General features: G+C 38.9%; 1 protein-coding gene across 2 annotated transcripts; it reads left to right on the forward strand.

Moving 5' to 3' along the window:
* Positions 1-382: 382 nt before the first annotated feature.
* SQLE (squalene epoxidase) lies at positions 383-24,558 on the forward strand. 2 transcript variants are annotated; one of them, XM_038555498.1, is made up of 12 exons: positions 383-506; positions 734-1,194; positions 5,065-5,314; positions 11,316-11,496; positions 12,451-12,547; positions 13,852-13,965; positions 14,055-14,226; positions 16,994-17,089; positions 21,053-21,195; positions 21,619-21,715; positions 23,136-23,223; positions 24,038-24,558. In XM_038555498.1, the coding sequence occupies exons 2-12, from the start codon at positions 904-906 to the stop codon at positions 24,228-24,230; spliced, it is 1,722 nt and encodes a 573-aa protein (XP_038411426.1). In that variant the 5' UTR covers positions 383-506; positions 734-903; the 3' UTR covers positions 24,231-24,558. The 2 variants fall into 2 exon arrangements, with proteins under 2 accessions (XP_038411426.1, XP_038411425.1); XM_038555497.1 differs by having other exon boundaries at positions 415-563.
* The last annotated feature ends 700 nt before the right edge of the window (positions 24,559-25,258 follow it).

The following is a 25,258-nucleotide window of genomic DNA, read 5'->3' on the forward strand; positions in this document are numbered from 1 at the left end:
ACGCCGCGCGGGCCGCGCCGCCCGCCATTGGCCAAACGCGACATAGCGCCATCTCGGCCTACCGCGCGGCGCGCGCCCGGATTGGTCGGCGGCGGCGGTGGGCGGGGCGGGTGGCCGGCGCCCCGCCCCCTGGTCCTCGCCTGGGCGGAGCCCCGCGGCCGTCCCGTGGCGCGGCGGGCCGAGGGTGGGCGGCGGTTACTCTGGTTACCGCCCAAGCGCCGCGCGGGATGCTGGCGGGGAGGCCGTCCGGAGCCGCCGCCGCCGCCGCCGCCGCCCGCTGAGCCAGCTCCCTGGACGCCGCCGTTGCCCCGCGGGGAGACTGAGGCGCGGAGCGGGAGGCGCGGGGGCCGTGACCCGGGGCGTCTGCGGGGCGGGGGCGGGCGCGGGCGCGGGCGCGGGCGCTCCCAGCCTCGGCGCGGGGCGGTGTCTCTCCGCGCTCCCCCCCGGCCAGGCCGCGCCCAGACGTCTCCCCTCCGCGTCCGCCTGCCGAGGGGCACCTGCTGCAGGTGAGCGAGGACAGTCTCCGGCCCGGCGAGCGCACGTCGCCCGCGGAGACGCCGGCGGTAGGTGACCCGGGGACGCCCGTCCGCCAGGAGGAGACCCATGGATTGGCGGCAGGACGGGGGTCTGGTCGGGGGCTGCGGGAGCAGGCGGTTTTTCAGCACTGCCTGGTAAGTCCGGACGACTCTGCCCCCTTGACATGCTCTCACACCAGCCCGCTGCGATTTCGTAGATTCCGCGGATTTGGGTCGTTACCCTGCGACGGTGCTTGCTGGACCCCGGCCGCTTCCTCCTCCTGCTTTTGGTGGCACGTTCTGGGGAGCACCTCGGATCGCCAGAACCCTACAAAGAAAAAGGAGGATCTCCGCTTTGACCCCGGGGCACCGGCGGAGGCTCCGAGCCATGTGGACCTTCTTGGGCATTGCCACTTTCACGTACTTTTACAAGAAATGCGGAGACTTCGTGTCTTTCGCCAACAAGGAGCTGCTGCTGTGCGTGCTGGTGTTCCTGTCCCTGGGCCTGGTGCTCTCCTACCGCTGCCGCTACCGGAGCGGGGCCCTCCTGGGGCGCCAGCGGAGCGGCTCCCAGTTCGCGCTCTTCTCAGATATTCTGTCGGCCTTGCCTTTCATTGGCTTCTTCTGGGCCAAGTCACCCCCGGGATCAGAGGATAAAGAGCAGCCTGCGTCTAGGAGGGTAGGTGGAATTTTAAGTGGGCAAACGAGCAGAGCGTGTTCTTTTAAAATTAGGATTGGGGATCGATCGCTCAGATGTGAATTTTCCTCTTCTCTCCAGGCCAATAGGCGACAATTTAGATACTCTGCTACGAATCCCCATTTAATTGTCATGTTTTTTTTTTTTTTGTTTTGTTTGTTTGTTTCTGTTTTTGTAAGCTCTTGACTCTTCTGGGCTTCGTCCTTGCCACCGGTAGGAGTGAAGGAGAAGCTTCATTTCAGTTAGTGTTGGTTGAGCCAGTGCTAAGTGGAATTGATTTGGTTATGAATATAGATTTGGTTATGAAAGGGGAAATGTTAGAATTTCATTTTGAAGGCAGACGGAATCACTTTCTGCCATTGGGGAAAAAAATGTTTTACTTAAATCCTTGGGTAAGGATCTTATGTGTACCTGGGGAGAAAGAAAGCGGCTGCAGGTTAAGCCCACTGCTTATAGATGACAGCTAGCTATGGCGAGTAACAGAGCAATTCGAAAGGCTAGTGGAGTAAAAAGCAGTTCATTTTATTAAAGTCGTGGGCAAAAATCCCCTCCTCTCCCGATGCCTGTGGGGCATTGAGGAAATCTATGTAGCAATGCCCTGAATCGTGTCGATAATTGAGTAAGGTCCACAGTTTGGTCATGTTCCTAATTCTGAGGCTAATCTTTAATCACATGTGAAATTATGCCTCCTGCAAAGACAGCAGAGGAGGACAATAGTAGGTGAGAGGGAGAAGAGGTCTGGCTTCAAAGCCAGAATATTTAGGGCCTGTTCGCTTTTCCCAAGAGCACCAGAAGATTTTAAGCAGGGGAGTAACAATACCTGATTTTAACTTTTTATTTATTTATTTACTTAATTTTAATTTTTACTTTTTAAGATTTTTATTTTTATTTATTTTATTCATAGAGAGAGAAGCAGAGATACAGGCAGAGGGAGAAGCAGGCTACACACAGGGAGCCCGACGTGGGACTCGATCCTGGGTCTTTAGGATCACACCCCGGGCTGAAGGTGTGATCTTCATACCGGGCTGCGCCACTGGGGCTGCCCTAATTTTCACTTTTTTAAATAATTTATTTATTAGAGAGAGAGAGAGAGAGAGAAAACACAAGCGGGGGGAGGGGTAGAGGCAAAGGGAGAGGGAGAAGCAGGCCCCTGCCCCCTTGAGCAGGAAGCCTGATGTGGGGCTTGATCCCAGGACCCTGGGATCATGACCTGAACTGAAGGCAGACGTTTAATCAACCCAGGCCCCCTGATTTTAACTATTTTATATTATTTTTTAAAGAATTAATTAATTACTTAATTAATTTATGAGAGACCAAGAGAGAGAGGTAGAGACATAGGCAGAAGGAGCGGCTGGCTTCCCACAGGGAGCATGATCAGAACTCTGTCCCAAGACCCCAGGATCATGACCTGAGCCAAAGGCAGGCGCTCAACTGTTGAGTCACCCAGTCTCCCCTGATTTTAACTTTTTAAAAAGAGCATTTCCAGTTGGTATGTGGAGAGTGGATTGCAGGGCCACGAGAATGGGAGCAGGGCTCTCAGGTGAGAGACTACAATAGGAGGCCAAGTGAGGGGTGGTAGTGATTTGGAGTTTGGGTGAGTGGCCTAAGAAAGTAGTTTACTCCTGGAAGGTTCTAGACCTGCATTATTTTACTGTATCCACAGTACAGATTAGTAAGGCCTATAGAAGGGAGGACTTGATTGATAAGTTTTGCTCCACCAACTTCTGGCTGTAAGACCTTTGGCAAGACCTTTGTTTCTATAAGAATCAGTTACCTCTTCTATTAGATGAGGATGGCACCAGTCTTGCTGTTAGTTGAGGAATTAATTTAATGTGGTCTGTAACTGACAGATAAAAAGTAGCTATTATTTGTCTAAAGGTAATGTAGACCTTTAAAGCAATCTTTTGACTAGTGCTTTGAGCAGCAATAATGCTGAGTATGGCTTGGAGCAGTGGCAAAGTAGGGAGAGGGAATCTTTAATCTCAGTTTGGAATCTTTAGTGTTGTCTCAAGTACCTAGGACACCAAACACTAGTATAGGTGGCTGGAATGTGATTACATCATGTGATGTTGAGACATTTTTGGGAAGGGAAAATTCGATTGCCAGCAATCAATGGTTGGTTTAAATGCCTCAGGCTTTCTGCTTACTCCTAAATACCAGGGAGGTGATAGACTGCATTGAGCACTGAGTTCCTATTAGTGCCTCTCCTGACCATTCTCTGGATGACTGAACTAACTCAGGTGCCCCTTTCAGGATTGTGTGTGTGTAACAGGGAAAACTTAGGAAGAAGAACTAATAATAAGTGGCTAAGATGACAAAAAGGGCTTATCTTGCTCCCAGAACAGTATTTTAAGTATAGTCAGTTATTCTGGCCATCAAGAAATACTTACGGGAAGTATTCTCTTGGTAAAGGACAAAAAGATCATTTCTCTAAGAGAAATTATAAAAAATGGAATGGACAAGCCCCCAGTCCCCGTAGAGTAAAGGAAGACCAAAGTCCCTATAGAGTTAAAGAAAGAGTAAAATCACAGAGAATCAAAGTTCTAAAAGATTTTAGGTTTTATTTCCTTCCTTTTTGTCTGAGGTCTTTTATTAAAGTCCCTTCAACATGGCATTTGGGCCTATCTTAATCATAGCGGTGTGTGTGTGTGGGGAGACCCCAAGGAAGATTGTTCCTTGAAATTCTGTATCTGAAATGTCTTTATATTTGTCAATCCACATACCAAGAACAAATACTTATTTCAAACCTGAATTACTCATGTTAAAAAACCCAACAAGCAGTGTTATTCTCAGTGGACATAGATCTCTCAAAACAGGACTTTTTCATCTTCTTATGAATAAAGTTTTCATTGTCAGCCCAACTCGTAATAGGTTTGATGTTTATTCCTAAATGAACCAACTGTCTGAGTAGGCTTTCTTAGAGTGTCAAAATGGCGCAAATTAAATATGTTCTCATATGGGTTTTTTTTTTTTTTTTAAGATTTTATTTATTCATTAGAATACACAGAGAGGAGACAGAGAGAGAGAGAGAGAGAGAGAGAGAGAGAGAGGCAGAGACACAGGCAGAGAAAGAAGCAGGCTCTATGCAGGGAGCCCGACGTGGGACTCCAGGATCGCGCCCTGGGCTGAAGGCAGCGCTAAAGCGCTGAGCCACCCGGGCTGCCCATGTTCTTATATGTTAAAGACTTAAATGTGAACAGGTCCAATCCTAAGGGACAGAATGAGTTATTTTGTCCTTTCAGAATTTTCTTGAGTTAAATAATTCTCAATTAATAGATTAATAGCCAGTATTTGACAGTCTTTTTGTTACATAAAAGTGATTTTAGGGTAAGATAGGTTTTTCAGATGAAAATCCAGAAGGAGAAAATAAAAATAAATATGGAAACATGTAAAAAGCGCTGAATAGTTTGCAACATGAAGTTGAAATAGAAGCTGTGTGTGATCTGCATCTGGTAGGTGTCTGGTATGTATTTGAAGACTTGAGTAATTAATGATAGAATTTTCCCTATAATAAGTCTTTGGAGCACCTTGTAAACATTATTTATATTTAGCTTGGTATGGTCTGTCTAACTGCATTTTCTAAATATATGTGGAAAATATATTTAATTTTATTGGGATATTATACATTGTAAATTTATTTTTAATTATACATTTTAAATGTTATTTAACTGAATATTTTGATATGCTTGGTTTTATATATGATCTGGATTTAAAAACAGCAGTGCATTTGGTTTGATAGTGTTTGGGATGTAGCTTTTGCCTAAGATGGGTAAGTCCAGAGTGTCTATATAGTAGTACCATGATTTAAGGATAGCAAATGTGGATATATAATTAACATTTTTTTTTAAATAGCACAAAAAAGGAACCAGTATTTCAGAAACAACCTTAATAGGAGCAGCTGCCTCTTCAATACCTTCTCAAAATGACCCAGAAGTTATCATTGTGGGATCTGGTGTACTTGGCTCTGCTTTGGCAGCCGTGCTTTCCAGAGATGGAAGAAAAGTGACAGTGATTGAGAGAGATTTAAAGGAGCCCGACCGGATAGTTGGAGAATTTCTGCAGCCAGGTGGTTACCGTGTCCTTGAAGACCTGGGTCTTAAAGGTAGGTTCATACTAATTTTGGAGGAGTTATGTAGTATAAGCAAGCACTTTTCACTTTAGACTATCCTATAACTGGTAAAAAGAGAATTCCAATTTATTTACATTTCTAAAAGTTACTGTTTACCAACAAATCTGCATGGAAATGAGAGCAAAGGAGAAAATAAGCATTTAGTGTATGAGGAGATACAATGAAGTGGCTACAAAATAGAAATGGTCAAAATTAAGATTGGAAAACCAGAATGAGGTCATGAAATTTAGTGAAAGGTGAAGTACAAAAAAAAAAAAAAAAAGAAAGGTGAAGTACATATTATTGGTGAAGTACATATTATGTCCCTTGTATAGAATCTTTTATTTAAGCATCATCTGTTAAACCAATGATTTTTAAGCACTGACTATTCATTTAGGGAATACTTACTCACTGTCTACTTTGTGTGAGGTGCTGGACTTGGTACCGAGGATATACTGGTGAACAAGACTGATTCATTGGTCGCTCTTAAGGAGCTTGCTTGGCTCATGTGGTAGGGAAGGTAATATAGGAAGTATGAGCCTTGATTCTGGAACTAGATTACCTGGGTTTGAATACCCACCCAGGCACTAAAAAAGCTGTATAACCTTGGCTAGGTTATTCATCCTACTGTCTACCAGTTTCTTCATCTGTAAAATGGGCATTTCATGTGAGTCCTGGCCTCATAGATTATTATGAGGATGAAACAAATTCATATACAGAAAGCATTCAGAACAGCATCTGGTATATAGTGGGCACTATGTAAATGTTTGCTGTTTTATACAAGGAGCTGAAAAGGTGAGCAGTCTAGCTAGGAAGTGTTAGGTGATGAGGAAAGGAGAATGGCTTGAGGTTAAAGTTGGAGAGATAGGCGGTAGCACATCATGGAGGGCTTTGCAGTCAGTGGAGCAGGAGTGTGACATGACCTGGCTTATGCCTGTATAAAATGGCTTCAGACCTTTGACATCTACTCAAAATAACAGACACATTTTACATCCTGACCCAGCACACACAGACATATATAAATTTGACGGAAATTCATTTCATTTTACTTTTTAAATACTTGTCACCCAAGTACATGATTCACAAGTTGGAATTCATTTCATAATTTACCATTGACTCACACCCTGTAGTTTTAAAAGTCATGTGGACCTAGGGTGGTGGATAGACTCTGAGATTGTGGCAGTGGGGTAGCAGGAATCAATGCAGAGTCCATTACAAACTCATTGCTAAGTCCAAGTGATAGATGATGGTGGTTTGGGCTGGTGTGGTGGCAGAGGATATAAAGAGAAGTGGACAGATTGATGTTCAAATTAAGAGACAGAAATGGCGTGACTTACTAAGGGATTGGTGTGAGATAACGAGGGAGGAAGGCAGTATTTTTTTTTTTTTTTCTTTTTCGGGATGGGAGAAGGCAGTATTAAAAATCATTCTGAGGTTTTGTTTGAACAGCTGGTAGATGGTGGTATCATTTGGTGATAAGAAGATCCAGAGAGGAATGGGCATTGTGGATAGTTTGTGGGACATGTTGAGATATCCAAGTGGAGAAGTTAAGTTGCATATATGAATCTTGATTGCAGAGGAGTGGTTTGGACTGGCTGGAATTAGACATTTCAGAGGTGTCAGCATATTTGTTGAAGTTAAAAGCCACAACAATGATGGAGAGAACACATAGGGAGAAAAGAGAAGACAGAGTAAACCAAGTCCTGGGAAACTGATATATAAAGATCAAGCATTTAATCCAAGAGAGAATGTTTCTAGTAGGAGGGAATGAGTATATGTCAAGAAAGGGAAGGACAGCTATGCTGTGGTTTGCTAATGAAGCTCAGGTTAGATGAACATAGAAGAATGATTTGGCAATTTGGAGGTTGCTTGTGACAGTGACAAGATGTTTTAGCAGAGTTACGGGGATAAAACCCAGAGGGAAATGACTGGGGTTAAAAACATTTGAGATCAGAAAAACACTCGAGTGTTTAGGAAATAGGGCAATAATGAGATGTAGGTGTGAGGATAAAGAAGGTGTATTTTGGGAGCGCCTGGGTGGCTCAGTTGGTTAATTGATTGGTGTGACTCTTTATTTCGGCTCAGGTCATGATCTCAGGGTTGTGCAGACACAAATTCTTTGAGGAGTGGGGAGGAGGATAGTGTTGACTGTAGTAGTATGAGTGAAGGGGAGAATAGGTAAAGAATGGTTAGATCACAGGGGTGCTGAATCCATGGGATTTTATAGCCCGCTATATGGTTTTGGCTTATGTTCAAAGGGAAGCCATTGGAGAATATTAAGAAGAGGAGTTATTCCATCTCACATTTTAGAAGTGTGATTAAAAATATTATTTAGAAATAATTATGTTACTCTGTAGAAAAAAGAGTAGATCATAAAGTGGCAAAGACAAGCAGGGGGACATGTCAAGAGGCTATTGCAGAATCAGAGTTGATGGCTTAGAACAGGATCATAGCAGTAGAGAGGTGGGAAGCGGTTATGTTCTGGAAACCCCTTCCAAAGGAAGAGTCATTTGGACTTGCTGATGAATCAGGTGTTAGGTATGAGAGAAAGAGGAGTCATGGTATTTACACAAGACTAGACATTACCAGGCCACGTCCAGACCTGATCCCTGTGGTACTCAGATGTGTAGAGATGAGTGTGGTGAGTGGGAGTCAGAAAGCTGGGACCGAGGAAGAGCAGTCAGTGAGGAGGAAAAGCAAAAGCACACAGGGCTGAGGACCGAAGTGGAGAGAGTATTTTATGAAGAAAGGAAGTTCCATCTCCGTCTTTTTAGGTTTCTTAACCACCACCTTACATGAGAGGTTCACTTGAGACAGATGGGGCAATACCCTGAGACAAGATTTTGTTACTCTTAGAGTTGAACATCAGGCAACCGGAAATGCTCTCCAACTAATGACCATACATAGAATCATTTAGAGATCTGATTTCAAGGGACATCACCAAGGTTGTGGTAATAAGCCTTAGTAGATTTTTATATGTAGTTTATGCAAGAGTAAGGAGAGCCTCTAAAGTATTTTAGCCAGTCCACATACCATGAATACCCTTAATAGCAAAAATAAGAGTCCTTATTAGCATTCATTTTTACTATTAATTTCCCCTGAAGTATGATGAGATGTGGATAATAGAAACACTTGGAATAGTTACTTTTTGGAGTATGGATTTTTAATATAATATATACTGCTCCTTCCTGAGTATGAGTTTTTATTTTTAAATTTTTAAAAATATTTTATTTATTTAGGGAGTATAGGAGCAGGGGGGAAGGGAGAGAGAGAATCCCAAGTAGACCACGCTAAGCGTGAAACCTGATGCGGGGCTTGATCTCAGGGCCCTGAGATCATACTTGAGCTGAAATCAAGAGTTGGGTGCTTAACTGACTGGGCTACCCAGGTGCCCCCTGAATGTAAGTTTTTAATAATTGATTGCCCTATGGCTTAAGCTTAATATCTAGAATTCTTAAAATTAACACATTATAATTTAAATGCTATATTTTAGAATGAGTCATAATATCTAGTAGTTTGACTTTAAAGTTGCTTTCCATCCTTAGCAGAGGCAGTTTTTTAGGTTTTTTTTGTTGTTGTTAGTTTTGTTTTTTCTTTAACTTGCCTCCTTATAGCGACTAATGCTGCATTTTTTTTAAATGTAGGAAGTGTTTTCCATGTCTTTTTTTTTTTTTTTAAGATTTTATTTATTCATGAGAGACAGAGAGAGAGGGAGAGAGGCAAAGACACAGGCAGAGGGAGAAGCAGGCTCTATGCAGGGAGCCTGACATGGGACTCGATCCCGGGAATCCAGGATCAGGCCCTGGGCCAAAGGCAGGTGCTAAACTACTGAGCCACCCAGGGATCCCCTTTCCATGTCATTTTATCTGATATATTGACCAGTAGTCTGATGTCATAAGTGTGGAGCTTTATGATTAATAGATAGTGAAAGCTGTAAGTTATGTCACTGGCTTCAAAGTTATTAACATCTAGTATTCATGAAGCATGAATTTCATTGAAATGTAGGATACTGTCTTCTTGTCTGCTTAAGAAAGTAAAAGTATTCTAAGTCTGCCGTATTTGATTTTATCAATGAGGTTGAGATAGGAAGAGATGTAAAGAAATCTTAAATTAGACCTTTTTTTTTTTAAAAAAAAGATTTTATTTATTCATGAGAATACACACACATGCACAGAGAGAGAGAGAGAGAGAGAGAGAGAGAGAGAGGCAGAGACACAGGCAGAGGGAGAAGCAAGCTCCATCCAGGGAAACTGATGTGGAACTCGATCCAGGGTCTCCAGGATCACGCCCTGGGCTGAAGGTGGTACTAAACCACTGAGCCACCCAGGCTGCCCGTAGACCTTCTTTATATACTTATCTTAAGATAGTTAATTAACCCAAGGGAAAATTTTGCTGTGCCACTACTATATGTTTTATATTTTCTGATGTGTTCTAAAATTGGCCAGTTTAAACATTTCAAGTACTTCTGTATTATAGTTATGGGTTAAGAAAAACTCAGCAGCTGAACAAAGAATTATAGAAATACCAGATGGGCTTCAAATATCTAGGTTGGAAAAGATTGGCAATTTCCTGAGATCCAAATTAAATATTACTGCCAATTGGCAGCTTTTAGGATATCTGTGTACTTTTCCCTGACTGAATTTTAACTGTAATAATTTAAGAACCATAATAAAAAACTAGTTTTGTTTCTGGGTCAGATGTATGACAGTATTCATCCAGGTTGTCCCTGCCTGGATTTTAAGTGCAATTAAAAAACATATCAGAAAACTAATTTATTTTGATCTTAGCCTAGATGTGTGACAGAACTGTTTATGAAGATTTTCTTTCATCTATTTCTTTCATTCTTCTAATGTACTTCATCTTAATATATTAACCACTATGATTTTAGGCCTATGTATAGTATCTTCTCAGTTGATACTTCATAATGTACTCTTTCTAACTTAGATTAATATTTAAGTTGTTTTCAGTTTTTTTTTTTTTAAGATTCTATTCATTTATTCATGAGAGACACACAGATAGAGAGAGAGAGAGGCAGAGACATAGGCAGAGGGAGAAGCAGGGAGCCCGACGTGGGACTCAATCCCAGGTCTCCAGGATCCTGGGTAGCGCCAAACTGCTGAGCCACCTGGGCTGCTCTTTTCAGTTATTCTTAATTAGAGATAACACTATACTGAACATACTCTTTCATATAACTTTAAAAATTATTAAAAATTACAAATTAGATCTTTAGGATGAGCAGTAGATGAATTTACAAGACTAAGATTATTACATCAAAGGATGGGAACTTCTTGGTTTTTGATAATTATTGCTACAGTTACTTTCTTAAAATGTTTTTATAGTATGACCAGTAAAATCTGCATTTATCAGTTTTATTATAATATCACTGGCAATTTTGATAGATTCAGTATCTTACTATTTTAATTTATTTCATTGATATTTTTAAATTAGGTTTTGAACATTTTTCCTGCTATGTTCAATATTTCCGTGTTGCTTTATATGAATCACCCATAAGCTTTTCACTTGTTATTACTAGGGTCTTAATACTTTTCCTATGGAATTTAATGAATACATTTTATATATAAATATTAACCTTTTTGGAGTATTACAGATTTGCTAAGAAGGTGTCTTCTAGACACATTAAGAATTCTGAAATAGGGGCACCTGGGTGGCTCAGCGGTTTAGCGCTGCCTTCAGCCCAGAGCGTGGTCTCAGAGTCCTGGGATCGATTCCCGAATTGGGGTCCCTGCATGGAGCCTGCTTCTCCCTCTTCCTGTGTTTCTGCCTCTCTCTCTCTCTTTCTGTCTCTCATGAATAAATAAAATCTAAAAAAAAAAAAAGATTTCTGAAATAGCTTTATTAATGTCCAGTTGTCAAAATGGTTTCATCGCATTGTGAAGACAGAGACTCATTTTTGATGGCTGCTTGTCCTCTGGTGCCTCATACAACCCTGGGCATGTCAACAAAATTGACTTTTTTGAACTGAACTGTTTTGCAGATGCAGTGGAAGATATTGATGCCCAGGTGGTAGATGGCTACATAATCCATGATCAGGATAGCAAATCAGAGGTTCAGATTCCTTACCCTGTGTCAGAAAACAGTCAGGTGCGGAGTGGAAGAGCTTTCCATCATGGAAGATTCATCATGGGTCTCCGGAAAGCAGCTATGGCAGAGCCCAAGTAAGACTACTTGGATATATAATGTTAGAAAGACGCATTTAAACGTGGCCCTTGCACAAATATGGTCTTGTCAATTGTCATTGATATTTGGGTATGGGCTGGAACGTAGGTGTACTAAACAGTAAGGTAGAAGAACGTTAGATCTTCAGTGCCTTTGTCAAGAATATCATATAGAGGATTTCTGTTTGAAGGACACAGAACTATTGAGATTTTTCCTTTGGCTAAATGCATTGTGCAGTTTTGTTTTTATGTTGTGGGACTTTGGAGGATGCAGTTATAACTGAAGTCTAAGTCCTTTGCCTGTTTTGGGAGTTGGGGTTTGTGCTTATGGTATTTCCTGTTAAAAGAACAGAGGATTTCTTTCCTCTTAATTATTAACTTCTATTTGCCCCTAGTCTTTAGGCACTATAATTGAGGAAGTTTAACACATGAGAACCCTCATGTCTTTGACAAAGGCTTAAGTGTTGAGAAAGCAAGTGAAGAAGTAAGTGGACTTACCTTGGGACTGAGCTTTCTACGTTCATGGTAGAAACATGGGAAAATACACAAAAATAGAAGATTGTAAAAATTACCCATGATTCTTCTGACTAGAAGTAATTATTCAGTACTCTGAATAATTTGGTGGATAAACTCCCAAAATCAGTATTTTCCCATTTGTGTATACATTTGTGTGGTGCCTAAAGTTTTTCTGCATGTATTTTTTTAATTAATTGAGGTAAAAATCTCATGTTACTTTAAAAAAATCATTACGTTAGTATATATATGTATTCAATTTCAAGAAGTTAGGAAATGAAAACCACACTTACTTCATTCCAGACCTTCTATATGTACATGTCTGTACACGTGTGTGTGGTTTACATGGGTAAACTGGAGATAAGGAATAAGGAATTTATTATTCCCTTTTTAAATTGTTCAAGTGTGCTACTGCATGCTATATTTCTGTTTATCTTTTAGTACAAAGTTCATTGAAGGCATCGTGCTACAATTATTGGAAGAAGATGATGCTGTGATGGGAGTTCAATACAGGGATAAAGAAACCGGGGACGTCAAGGTGAGAGATAGCAAATGTTAGCTCTTCCTAAGAGACGTTTTTCCTTCTTTTTCTCCTACTCCTTTGAAAAGTAGGCCCACCAATTTATTCATCTGATAGCCTGAGTTCTAAGTGAGCCATCTGCAGCAGAGTAGATTTCAGATGGCAACACGTTGCAGACATGCACCACTAGATCAGTAGTATTTTTAAAAAATATTTTACTTATTTATTCATGAGAGACACACAGAGAGGGAGGCAGAGATATAGGCAGAGGGAGAAGCAGGCTCCATATGGGGAGCCTGATGCTGAACTTGATCCCAGGACTCTGGGATCATGACCTGAGCCAAAGGCAGATGCTCAACCACTGAGTCACCAAGGTGCCCCTAGATCAGCAGTGTTAAAGATTGAAAGGAGAAATATACACTTGCAGAGAAGCAGAGGGGACCTGGAAGGTGAAAAAAGGAAGGGTTCAACATGAATGAAATGATTAGGATAAAATAAATAATTGTTTTAATCTGAAAGGAGGAAGTAAGAATCCCCGCAGAAATAGAGTAAAATAGTTGCTAGTACATGCTCACGCTGGTTTAGTAAGAATAGAGAAAGTGAAAGGCTAATCTGTTGGTTCTCCTGGGCTGATCCCTAGGGTCACCACCTAGAAACTCTGATGGGGGTGACTGCAGGGTAATATGGACGCGTATATCCATTCATACAAAATTTCTTTTAAACCCTAGCCACTGAGTGAAAACACCATGTAAAGTTAGAAGATTCTAGGATAAACAGTGGAGTCATCCTTGGACTTTGTGATGAGATTCAGTGTTCTGTGGTCCACACTTGCTTTGTAGTTGTTCATCATTAATCCCAGATGGTTTGGATGATAGTGCTTCCAAAGCAGACAGTCCATCTCTAGAGAGTGGTCATTCATTAACCTGAGGCCAGTAGCAGCTTCTTCTTTAGTGTTATCTTCTGTAATGTCCAATAAAATATGTGAATATTTTCCAAGAACGCACATTTATTTATTTATTTATTTATTTATTTATTTATTTATTTATTTATTTTATTTTTAAAGATTTTATTTATTTATTCATGAGAGAGAGAGAGAGAGAGAGAGAGAGATACACACACACAGGCAGAGGGAGAAGCAGGCTCCATGCAGGAAGCCTGATGCGAGACTTGATCCCAGGACTCCAGGATCACGCCCTGGGCCAAAGGCAGGCGCTAAACCACTGAGCCACCCAGGGATCCCCAAGAACGCACATTTTAAAAGAATGGTCCTTTTACTGTTTATTTCTGGCTGTTTAGCTGAGTGTTGTTTATCTTTGTTGTAGGAACTCCATGCTCCATTGACTGTTGTTGCAGATGGACTTTTTTCCAAGTTCAGGAAAAACCTGATCTCCAATAAAGTTTCGGTTTCGTCTCATTTTGTTGGCTTTCTCATGAAGGTACTAGAGAAATGTAATGGTAGAAAAATGACAGCAACTTGAAATTTGAAAATTATTAAAATATTTTGTTTTATTTCGTTTTCTTCTAGAATGCACCACAGTTTAAGGCAAATCATGCTGAACTTATTTTGACTAATCCGAGTCCAGTTCTCATCTATCAGATTTCATCTAATGAAACTCGAGTACTTGTTGACATCCGAGGAGAAATGCCCAGGAACTTAAGAGAATACATGGCTGAAAAAATTTACCCACAATTACCTGGTAAGAAATAGGATTTCATGCACACTGTAATCTGTAGTCTGAAAGCAAACATCACAAAAGGCTGTCCATCTCCAGTTCTCACAAAAGCTGGGTCTAAACTAGGTCAGAGAGAAGAAAGGCAGGTAAAAAGTGTACCCCATCGGTCAGGTGTTCTGGAGCTGAGCTGTTTAACTACCACATACAGAAATCTCCAAATTAAAAGAAAATAGTTTCTTTCTTTCTTTAGTTTTTAAATTGTGACTCAGAACAAAACTCAATTATATTTACAGGAATATGGAAATATTCGGCACTCAACAAGGTAGAATTCACAATGTTTTGCAATGAATCTAAAAAAGTTACTAGACAAACACTATTTTTGATGAGGAGAAAAATCAATTAATCTATTAAAACCAATCCATATTTCTTAAAAGTTAGGGACGGAGAAGATATTAAAAATACCGTATCACACCACTTTTTTAAAAAGATTCAAATTGAGCTTTTCGAAATGAAAATCACAGTGCTTAAGTTGAGAAATGTACCAGTGGGATCAATGACAGATTAGACATTGAATAAGAAGAGATCCATGGGTTTAAAGGCATACCAATAGAAATGATGCAAAATGAAGCAAAGTAAAGAGTTTTGTTTTGTTAAGAAAATAGTTTCAATAGAATTTTATATATTAATTTAAATCATTGTTTTCAGAATAATTATTAGTGTTGGGAAAGATGGCACTTTTTAAAGGTAGTCTGGATAGTGGAAGGTCTCTGAATCCTTGAACTGTCTCTCCTACTTCATTACTTTTGCGCTTGCTTTTTGGAGAAACTGTAGCTACCATTGATTGAATATCTACTGTAAGGAACCTTCCAAACATAATTTCATTTATCTACACAGTCACCCTCTGAGGTAGGGTTTATCATTATCCCAGTTTTATTGATGAGCAAACTAGGAGTCAGGAAGACCCTCTAAGGATAAACTCTTAGCCAGTGGTGGAGTCAAGGTCGAGGCCAGGCATGTCGGGCACCGTGAGCGATCTTCAAGATCAGTTTTAGTTTGGAATTGAATACAGAAAGTCTTCGTGAGATTTCAGACATATTTGTAAAAACACTCCTAAAAATTACTTTCTGGCATTTTCTTTTTTGAGAACGGGAAGATGTAAGTTAAAGTAAAAATTTAAGATATTAATTAAAATATTAAGCATATTGATAAAATTGAGGGGGAACCCTGCTTGCCAGTTATGATGTGATTGTAGTAATAGGAAACTGTCTTTGGTAGGAGTATATTTTGTTTAAAAATTGTTTCTTTTTCAAGAAGTTTTTTTTTAATCTAAGTGAACATACTCTGTTTAATAACAGAATATTAAGAAGTATGAAGGTATACATGGACAAACTTAGATTTCTTTTTTTTAAAGATTTTATATATTTATTTAGAGATTGAGAGAGAACGTGCGAGCAAGGTGGGGAGGGGCAAAGGGAGAAGGAGTCTTAAGCAGACTGTGCTGAGCGAAGAGCCTAATGTGGGGCTCCATCTCATGACCCTGAAATCACAACCTGAGCCAAAACCAAGAGTTGGATGCTTAACTGACTGAGCCACCCAGATGCCCCAAACTTAGATTTTTAATAATGATATTTTCAACATTTCAAATCATTTGCACTTCAGCCATTTTTGAAGCTTTCAGAGGAAAAATGACTTATTCACATTTAAGAAAAATAATATATTTTTAGCGTTTTTTTCTTTTGTTGTAGATTGCTTTTCCTAATCTAGAGGTTTAGAACAGACTGCTCTGAGATCATGGTGGGAAACCATTTATAGGTTTATATTAATCTTTTTAGGTTATTGAAATTCTCCTTGTAGGAATGGAATAATTTCAGCTTAGGCATTCTGTTCCTGTATTCCCAGATTACATTGGGAACTGTATAAAAAGACATTTCTTTTTCTTTTCTTTTCTTTTCTTTTCTTTTCTTTTCTTTTCTTTTCTTTTCTTTTCTTTTCTTTTCTTTTCTCTTTCTTCTTTCGTTCTTTCTTCTTTTCTTCCTTCCTTCCTTCCTTCCTTCCTTCCTTCCTTCCTTCCTTCCTTCCTTCCTTCCTTCCTTCCTTCCTTCCTTTCTTCCTATTTATTCATGAGAGACACAGAGATAGAGGCAGAGAAGGAGGCTCCTCACAGGGAGCCAATATGGGACTCGATCCCAGATCCCGGGGTCAGGCCCTGAGCCAAAGGCAGACACTCAACCGCTTAGCCAGCCAGGGGTCCCATATTTTGTTTTCTATATGACTTAGAAGCAAAGAACTTTAAAACTAGGGAGTATCTCAGAGATTAACTCTTCGCAGCATTTCATATTATAGATGAAGAAACTGAATCTCAGAAAGGTAGAGCTCTCTACAACTTACATTTTTTTCTGCCATACGTATCCACCTGCTGTTTGTGGACTGCTAGTATATTTATTATTCCCAGAATATGGTGGTGAAGGTAAATTAAGTGTTAAATATGATCTCATCTCCTCTGGATTTGCTTCACTCTTCTTAGCTTTTTTGTTCATCCAGCTGTCTGTGTATCTATTTACATTAAATTTTTCTCAGATTCCTTAGCATGAATAACTAGGTTCTTAATGAACAATTGTAGTAATAAAATAATTAGTTCTTGATTTATCACAAGGCATATGTAATATGTATAGGACATATATTATTATATGTAACATACAATAGAAGGTATTTTATACTTGATAAGAACATGTGACAATTAGAAATTGAAAGTTTATAAACCATTTATTTGGTGGGGTGGGATTTATTGCAGATCACCTCAAAGAACCGTTCCTGGAAGCCATTCAGAATTCTCGTTTGAGATCTATGCCAGCAAGTTTTCTTCCTTCTTCACCAGTGAACAAACGAGGTATTATTTTATTGGGGTGATTTTGTAAAGGGTGTCCTACGTATTCAACTTTAATATTCCAAATGTAACGTGATAGAATGTATGCTACTGGGAATCATATGTGGGACAGAGAATTGGTTACTGTGTATGAACACATTACTAACACCAAAATTAGATTTATGATGTCTTTGTTATTTAATATTGACTGTATGTCATTAGACTTGTTATTGGGGCTATAACGGTTAAGTGTAGTCCTAAATATATGGAAGGTAATTTTCCTTTTTTTTTTTTTTTTTCAAAAGATTTTATTTATTTGAGAGAGAACACAAGCGGGGAGGAGGGGCAAAGAGAGAGGGAGAAGTAGACTCCCCGCTGAGCAGGGAGCCTGATACTGGGCTGCATCCCAGGACCCCGAGATCATGACCTGAGCAAAAGGCAGATGCTTAAGTGGCTGAGCCACCCAGGTGCCCCTAGAGAAGGCAATTTTCTAGTTGAGGGGTATAAACTGGTAATTTCAGAACAGTGTTGATAAATGCTGTAGTAAAAGCCCACTCATGGTACCACGAGATTCACTGTGAAGGACAGTATACACGGCAGGGAGGGGAGCTTGTGAACTATGGGGTGACTGGGGAAGACATGTCTCAGGAAATAAAACTGGAGTTGGGACATGAGGGATTAGTGGGAGTTCACTAGGTGGAGTGAAATGAGGGACTTCTAGGTAGAAAGAATAATATCTGCAAAGGCCAGGATGGCTGAGAGATGGCAGCGTTTTCAGAGAAGTCCAGTGGTTTCCTAAGGCTGGAGCACAGGATAGGTGTCAGAGGGGTAGTAGAAAGGTAACGTATTTATTTAAAGCTTAGTTTTAATCTTGTAAGCAGTGGAAAGTCATTGAAAAGTTTTTTTTTTTTTAATATGATGGCTTTATTGAGATGTAATTCACAAATCATATAGCTCACCCATTAAAGTTTACGGGTCATTAGTTTTTCTTTTTATTTATTTATTTATTAAAAGATTTTATTTATTTATTCATGAGAGACACAGAAAGAGAGGCAGAGGGAGAGGGAGAAGCAGGCTCCATGCGGGGAGCCCGATGTGGGACTTGATCCCGGGTCTCCAAGATCACACCCTGAGCTGAAGGCAGATGATGGCTCAACCTCTGTGCCACCCAGGGATCTCATAGTTTTTAGTATATTCATAGATACATGCAACCATCACCACAGTCAATTTTAGAACCTTTATATCACCCCAAAAAGAAACCCTGTACCCGTCAGCAATCACCGCTCATTTTCTCCCAACTCCTAGCCCCAGGCATCCACTAATTTGCTTTTTGTATGTATAGATTTGCCTATCCTGGACATTTCCTATGAATGCAATCAGGGGATCCTTTGTAATTGGCTTCTTTGAGGTTCATCCATGTTGTAGAATGTCCTTCATTTGTTTTTGTGACCAAGTAGTATTCCATGTGTGGAAATACTACATTTTAACTATCCTAATTCATCAATTAATAGATATTTGGTTTGTTTCCACTTTTTGTTATTATGAACAATGCTGCTGTGAACATCTGTGTATGAGTTTTTGTGTGGATTTAATACTCACTTTTTTTTGGGTATAACTGTTTAACTCTTTGAAGAACTGTCAAACCAATTTCCAAAGGGGCTGCCCCATTTTACCTTCTCATTAACAATGTATGAGGGTTCCAATTTCTACACATCCTCACTAACTTTATTTATTTATTTATTTATTTATTTATTTATTTATACCAACATTTGTTATTATGTGTCTTTTTGCCCATACCCATTCTAGCAGTTGTAAAGTAACATTTCATTGTGATTTTGATTTGTATTTCTCTGATGGATAATAATGCTGAAAATCTATTCATGTGCATATTGGACATTTGTATTTCTTCTTTGGAGAAATGTCCATTCAGATTGTACATTTTTTAATTGGTCAAATTAAAAAAAACTTTTATTGTTGAGTTCTAAGAGTTCTTTATATATTCTAGACATAAACCCCTTATCAGATAAATGATCTGCAAAAACTTCTCTCATTCCATGGGATTGTCTTTTCACTTCCTTGAAGATGTCCACTGAAGTTTTTAATTTTCATGAAGTCCAGTTTATCTGTTTGGGTTTTTTTTGTCAGTTCTGCTCTTGATGTCAAAAGTCTTTGCCCAATCCAATGTCACAAAAATTTACTCCTGTATTTCCTTCTAAGTGCTTTATAGTTTTAGCCATTGCATTAAGGTATTTGATCCATTTTGAGTCATATTTTGTGTATGATGTGAATAAGGGGTTTAACTTCATTTGTATATGGATATCCAGTTGTCCCAGTACCATTTGTTGAAATGACAGTTCTTTCCCCATTGAAGTGTATTGGAATTCTTGTCAAATTAATTTTACTGTAAATGTAGTAAGAAAATGTATTTTTTCAACAATATTTTGTAGTTTCAGAGTATTTTACATCCCTTTTGTTAAACTTACTTCCAAGTATCTTATTCCTTTTCATGCTATTGTAAATAGACTTTTCTTAATTTCATTGTAAGAATCTTTATTGCTAATTATAGAAGTACAGTTGATTTTTGTATATTTATCTTGTATCGTGAAACCTTGCTGACCTCATTTATTAGTTTCTAATAGTTCATTGAAAAGTTTTAAATAAGATAGTGGCATGACTAGATTTTTATTTTAGAGATCTTACTCTGATATGTTGTGGAAGATGGTTTGGAGGACGGGTCAGGCTAAAGCTTATATTAAGGCTATGAATTGTTCCATGAAATGGTGATATAAGATTCAAACTCAGGTTGTGGCAATGGAAATGGAAGGAATGGAATCGTGTGCTCTATAGGATGTGGGATGCATGCAACTTGGTAACTCATTGGCTATTGTAGTAAGGGAGAGTGAGTTCTCTTGATGGGTTTCAGGTTTCAGGGTTAGGTAATTTTGCCAGCTATTTGCTAATATTGGAAATATAGGAAAAGGAATGTAAGTTTAGGGAAGTGTGTAGGAAGAGGTGAGGAGTTCACTTTTGGACATGTTGGGTATGAAGTGCCGGTAAGGCATTGCGTAGATATGTATAAATACCACTGGAAATGTGGGTGTGGAACTCCAAAGAGAGGTCTGAATGGGAGCTGTCGGTATACTGTTGTTCCTGCACATAAGCAGATTGAATTTGCTATGGAAAAACATGTGTAATAAACTACTAATCATATAAATAAATGAACACAGAGCAGAATAAAGAAGCCAATGCCAAATTGATATAAACAACATGCCAACAATAATTGGTGGGATTAGAAATGTTCTATGGAGAAGGAGGAAAAAAAGCTATTTGTAGTTTGTGTTTTTTAAATGAAGATATTAGAGTAATACATAAAAAATTTGAATTAATATTTAGAAGCTTCCTTTTTACAATATTTATTATATGTATTGTATAATTAGTTACAAATATAGTATATTGGGACATTGCAGAAAATTATCCATAATTTTGCCACCTTAACGTTATTATTATGGTTCTCTATTTCCCTTTCCGATTAAATTAAATAAATGCTTTGCTGAAATGTCCCTGTAAGTGTTGGGTCATTAACCACGCTGACAGTGGCCTGGGAATCTTAGGCAGCAAATATTGCTGACCTCTTCATTTTTTCTCTTGTGGGAGACTCGCTTTTTATGCCCCCAATTTTTTTTTTTTCGTGAAAGAGGCCTTATAAATATTTTGGCATTGTTTGATTTAAACTTAGATTCACATGTGACTTTCATGAGGGCAGGGACCGTGTTCTTGTTCTTACCGATCCCCAGTATCTGGGACATAGTCATTAATAAATATTAATTGAATTTTTGTCTCAACAGATTGTCGTCATGATTTGCTCCCTTGTATTTTCACGTTATTTTCTAGTTCACATTCATAATGTGTATAAATTTACAGAATTTTTTTGTCTTAAGGGATGCATCCAAGATGATGTCATAATCTAAATTCTCTCTTTCATTACAGGTGTTCTTCTTTTGGGAGATGCTTATAATATGAGGCATCCTCTTACCGGAGGAGGAATGACTGTTGTTTTTAAAGATCTAAAACTATGGAGAAAATTGCTAAAGAGTATCCCTGACCTTTATGACGATGCAGCTGTTTTCCAGGTAAGATATTAAATTATTCTTTGTCAAAAATGTCTCAGTGGATCTCTTTCTGAATCTAAGAGGAATGGGGACTTCTGGGGGGAGATCTGTACTTAGGAACCTGGTTCTTAGGCAGTCTTGTTCAGGTGTAAAGAACCTGTGGACCTGTGCAACCCATGAATCTTACAGAATTTCTAAATTTCTGTTTGAATATCATGTAACGTTGGGTTGCATGGACTGCTTTGCTTATAATGATAGTATATTTAGCTTCAGAGTCATGGAACTCATTCTTCTGGAGATCTTTTGTGTGTATATGTGAATGATAAACATAAGGCATAATTGTTTATAGATGGTGCTCAGGATAAACATCAGTTTGAGGGGATTATAAACATTAATTTATGCTTTCCCCCCAACCATGTAATAAGTGATCTTATTCCTTTTTAGGCCAAAAAATCATTCTATTGGGAGAGGAAAACATCTCATTCCTTTGTTGTGAATATCCTTGCTCAGGCTCTTTATGAATTATTTTCTGCCAAGGATGGTAAGTATAGATATTTTTTAATGAAAACTACCAAACTGCAGATTTTAAGCCCAGGAAGGGAACTTAATTATAAACAAGTTAGTGATTAGGCCAGAAATAGAAATGTTTCTCGAGTCTGCTAACTCCCAAGTGGTGGCCCTTTGTAACTCCCTCCTTGAGCAAGACTTTCAACCTCTAATCATCATATATTCACCACTTTGTGCGGAAGCATTAGAAAACCTTCCTAGCACTTCTTCAATGATGTATCTTTATTAATTCCTCTGGTGCAAATCAGCTCATGCATATCCACAAATGCACAAAGTTGTGATGGAGGATCTTTCTGGCCATGAATTAAAATGTAATATAGTTGTTAATCTTTCTCTTCCTGAACACTAGTTTCAATTTCTGTTCAAAGTAGTATTTTATAAAATGAGTATAAGCTGCAGAACAGGTTTAGATTTTATCTCCTATTAAAATACACAAGTAGCAGAATGCATCTACCTTTTACTCACCTGAAATGTTCCCATGCTTTTGTTTTTGTTTCCATATTGTAAAGTGATGATGGTCAGTCTGTATATTAAGGAAAATATGACTTAGCAAAAGCAGTATTAGAAATGGAGGAAGAGGCGATCGTGCCACCTCCCAACCCCAGCAATGTAGAGATTAGTTAATGAGACTGGACGTTTAGGTTTTCGGGAATAAATGTAACTCCAGTCCTGTTATTTCAGATATTTATAACAAAGCTACTTCTGTGAACTGGCCAGGGTCCTAGTGGTCTATGCTTTGGTGGCTTCAGTACAAAAGATAATATATTACAAATACCTTCTGTATGCATTATTCTTGATAAAAGAAAAAAAAACCCAACTCATTGTGATTTGCCAGTCAAACCTCTCTTGCTAATTGCCATGGGTGGATGGGTAAATAAAAAGACAAGAACCAAGTTTTGAGTTTTTCTAAGTCCTTCTTTTTAAGCTTTTCTTAAACTCTTGATTTTCTTACGTTTCAAATTTCAATCTGCCAACGTACAACTTAAAGAATGTTATGAAAGACTAGAGGAAGTTTATTGGAGTAAGTTTACCTATTACATCCTTTTAAAAATCTGTTCTAAAGAAAAATCTAGGTATACCTGAAAAGAACATTTATTCCAACTAAAAAAATTGTTAGGTGATAATACTATGTTGTGAGGGTTTAATGAGTCACTCTGAAAACCCATACAGATCTAAGGCATTGTTAATATTGACAGCTCTTCTTTTTACTTGATAATTTACTGCTCAGAGATGTAGGTTGAATATCTTAGAGACTGGGAATTTGGTTTCTAGAATTGTGTTCTTATGACAAAAAGAATTCACAAAATATTTGCATCACTTAATGAATTTACAACAGTCAAGGAAATAACTTTTAAACAACTTTTTAAACAACTTTCTTCCAAATTTTATTTTAGATTCCCTACATCAACTAAGAAAAGCCTGTTTTCTTTATTTCAAACTTGGTGGCGAATGTGTTGCTGGTCCTGTTGGGCTGCTTTCTGTGTAAGTTGCTTTAATGACACAGAGGAACCAGATCTGATTTTCTTTGGAACGCTGTTTATAATTTACTGCAAGTCTTTCCTCCCTTCTACATTTTGTCACTTTTCTATCCATTAGACTCCCAATCAGAAGGTAGCTCAGAGAAATGAAAAGCGCAACATTTAGCCCTGTGTTTTACTTCTGGGAGAACAGTCCTGATTAAAATAGGAGCTGGTTTTTTGCTGGTGGGTTTAACCACATGATCTGATCCATGGGGGCCATGGATTGTCAAGGAATTTGTATTTAAAATGTACTTCAATTAGGGTGCAGGGACTTGTGAAACTCACTCGTGGTTTTGACAGTGCAGACATTTGTAGAATTATTCTTGAAAAGTCTGCGCAGTAAATTTCTCTAAGTCAGGTCTGTTCATAATTACCTATAATCTGAATGTCAATTCTGTTACATTTTGAAAAACCTAATACTCCCACAGATTAGGCCATCCAGGTCCTTCTGACCAAGATGTCAAGATTAGTGAAAGAATACAGCTCCATACGTGCAGTTTATGTCGACCAGGCTAAGAAGAGTTCTAAGGGCTTTTTGTTGTCTAAGAACATTTACTTGTCCCTGCTATCAGAATCAGAGCGCAGAGGAGTCCTCAATTCTAGAGGAGTCCTTCCTCTAGAATGTAGAATATGTGTTTAGCTTTATAGATGGGACATAATTAGAACCTTTCTATGAGTACATTTTATTTTTATTTTTATTTTTTTTTTTCTATGAGTACATTTTAATTGCTGGGTCTTACTAATACATGTTTTTTTTTTTTTTTTTTCTATTACAGCCTGTCTCCTAACCCTCTCATTTTAATCGGACACTTCTTTGCTGTGGCCCTCTATGCCACATATTTCTGCTTTAAATCGGAACCTTGGATTACAAAACCCCGAGCCATTTTCAGTAGTGGTGCTGTATTGTACAAAGCATGTTCTGTAATCTTTCCTCTGATTTACTCGGAAATTAAGTACCTGGTCAATTAAGCTTACAGGGGAACCATTTGCAAATGAATATTTTGAACTCGCCAAGTCCTAAGAGACTTTTGGAAGAGGATGTACATAGCATAGAACTATCCCACTTCTAAAGTGGAAACTCTCGGACCAAGATTGGGGTTAATTTGTTTTTGAAGTTTTTTGTATATAAACATGTAAATACATACTTTGCAATTTAAAATGAAGGGTAAAATAGACACTTAAATGATTGTTATCCTAGATTAGTGCTAACACTGAGGAATTACAGTTTTTCTTTTGAATTTAGTAGCTGGGAGGAGTCATTGTGGGACTTACAAATAAAGTGAAGAATGAACTCTCATGTCTTTTTGTCTTTCGCGGACTTGATGAAAGTTTCACGATCCTGGGAAGGAAAACCAAAGCAGAGGGTGGAGAATGCGGAGGGAAGCCTGTTCTGTGAAATAATGTGTTGGGGAAGTTCCCTTAAAATCTCTGGACTTTATTTTCCTCATGTATCCACCGAGGCAACTTGATAAAATTCTCTTCTGAGTTCTTTGAATATACCCCTTTCCTACAGGAACGCAATCAGGGCTTTGTAAGTTCTACTCTAGAATATGAATTAGCCAGGCTAGGCTTATTTCAAGAAACAGTGGATGAACAAATTTGCACTCGTAATATCTGGCCTAATGCTTAGAAATCAGAATTCACTGGGTTTTAGTACATTTGAAGAGATTATGGACATCAGAAAGGTATCAAGGAATTTCAGTAAATCCCCAGGTACCACTAAAGGTGCTCCCCCTGAAAGAGCAATAAAACATACCCTGGAATGTTAAGTAACTTCTTCAGGTTATAATGATAAGGGCCAAAGGACTCAAAAATTTCTCTTTATCCCCTTGTAAGGTCTCTCCATTGACGACTGGTCAGTGGCCAAATCACTCGTGGCATCAGTCACCTACATCATTTGCCTCCTTTTAGCAGCACATGGTAGACGCATTTGTTTGGTTCTGTGAAAGTCCCCTCTAGGGTATCCCACACTTTTCTGGTTAAAATCTCACTTTCTT

Source organism: Canis lupus, chromosome 13 (genome assembly GCF_011100685.1).
Source record: "Canis lupus familiaris isolate Mischka breed German Shepherd chromosome 13, alternate assembly UU_Cfam_GSD_1.0, whole genome shotgun sequence".
Lineage (NCBI taxonomy): Eukaryota > Metazoa > Chordata > Mammalia > Carnivora > Canidae > Canis > Canis lupus.

Coding starts and splice junctions, on each gene's coding strand:
- SQLE (XM_038555498.1), top strand. CDS start 904: ATGTGGACCTTCTTGGGCATTGCCACTTTCACGTACTTTTACAAGAAA. Junction 5,315..11,315: donor TGAAGACCTGGGTCTTAAAG/GTAGGTTCATAC, acceptor ACTGTTTTGCAG/ATGCAGTGGAAGATATTGAT. Junction 13,966..14,054: donor TTGTTGGCTTTCTCATGAAG/GTACTAGAGAAA, acceptor GTTTTCTTCTAG/AATGCACCACAGTTTAAGGC.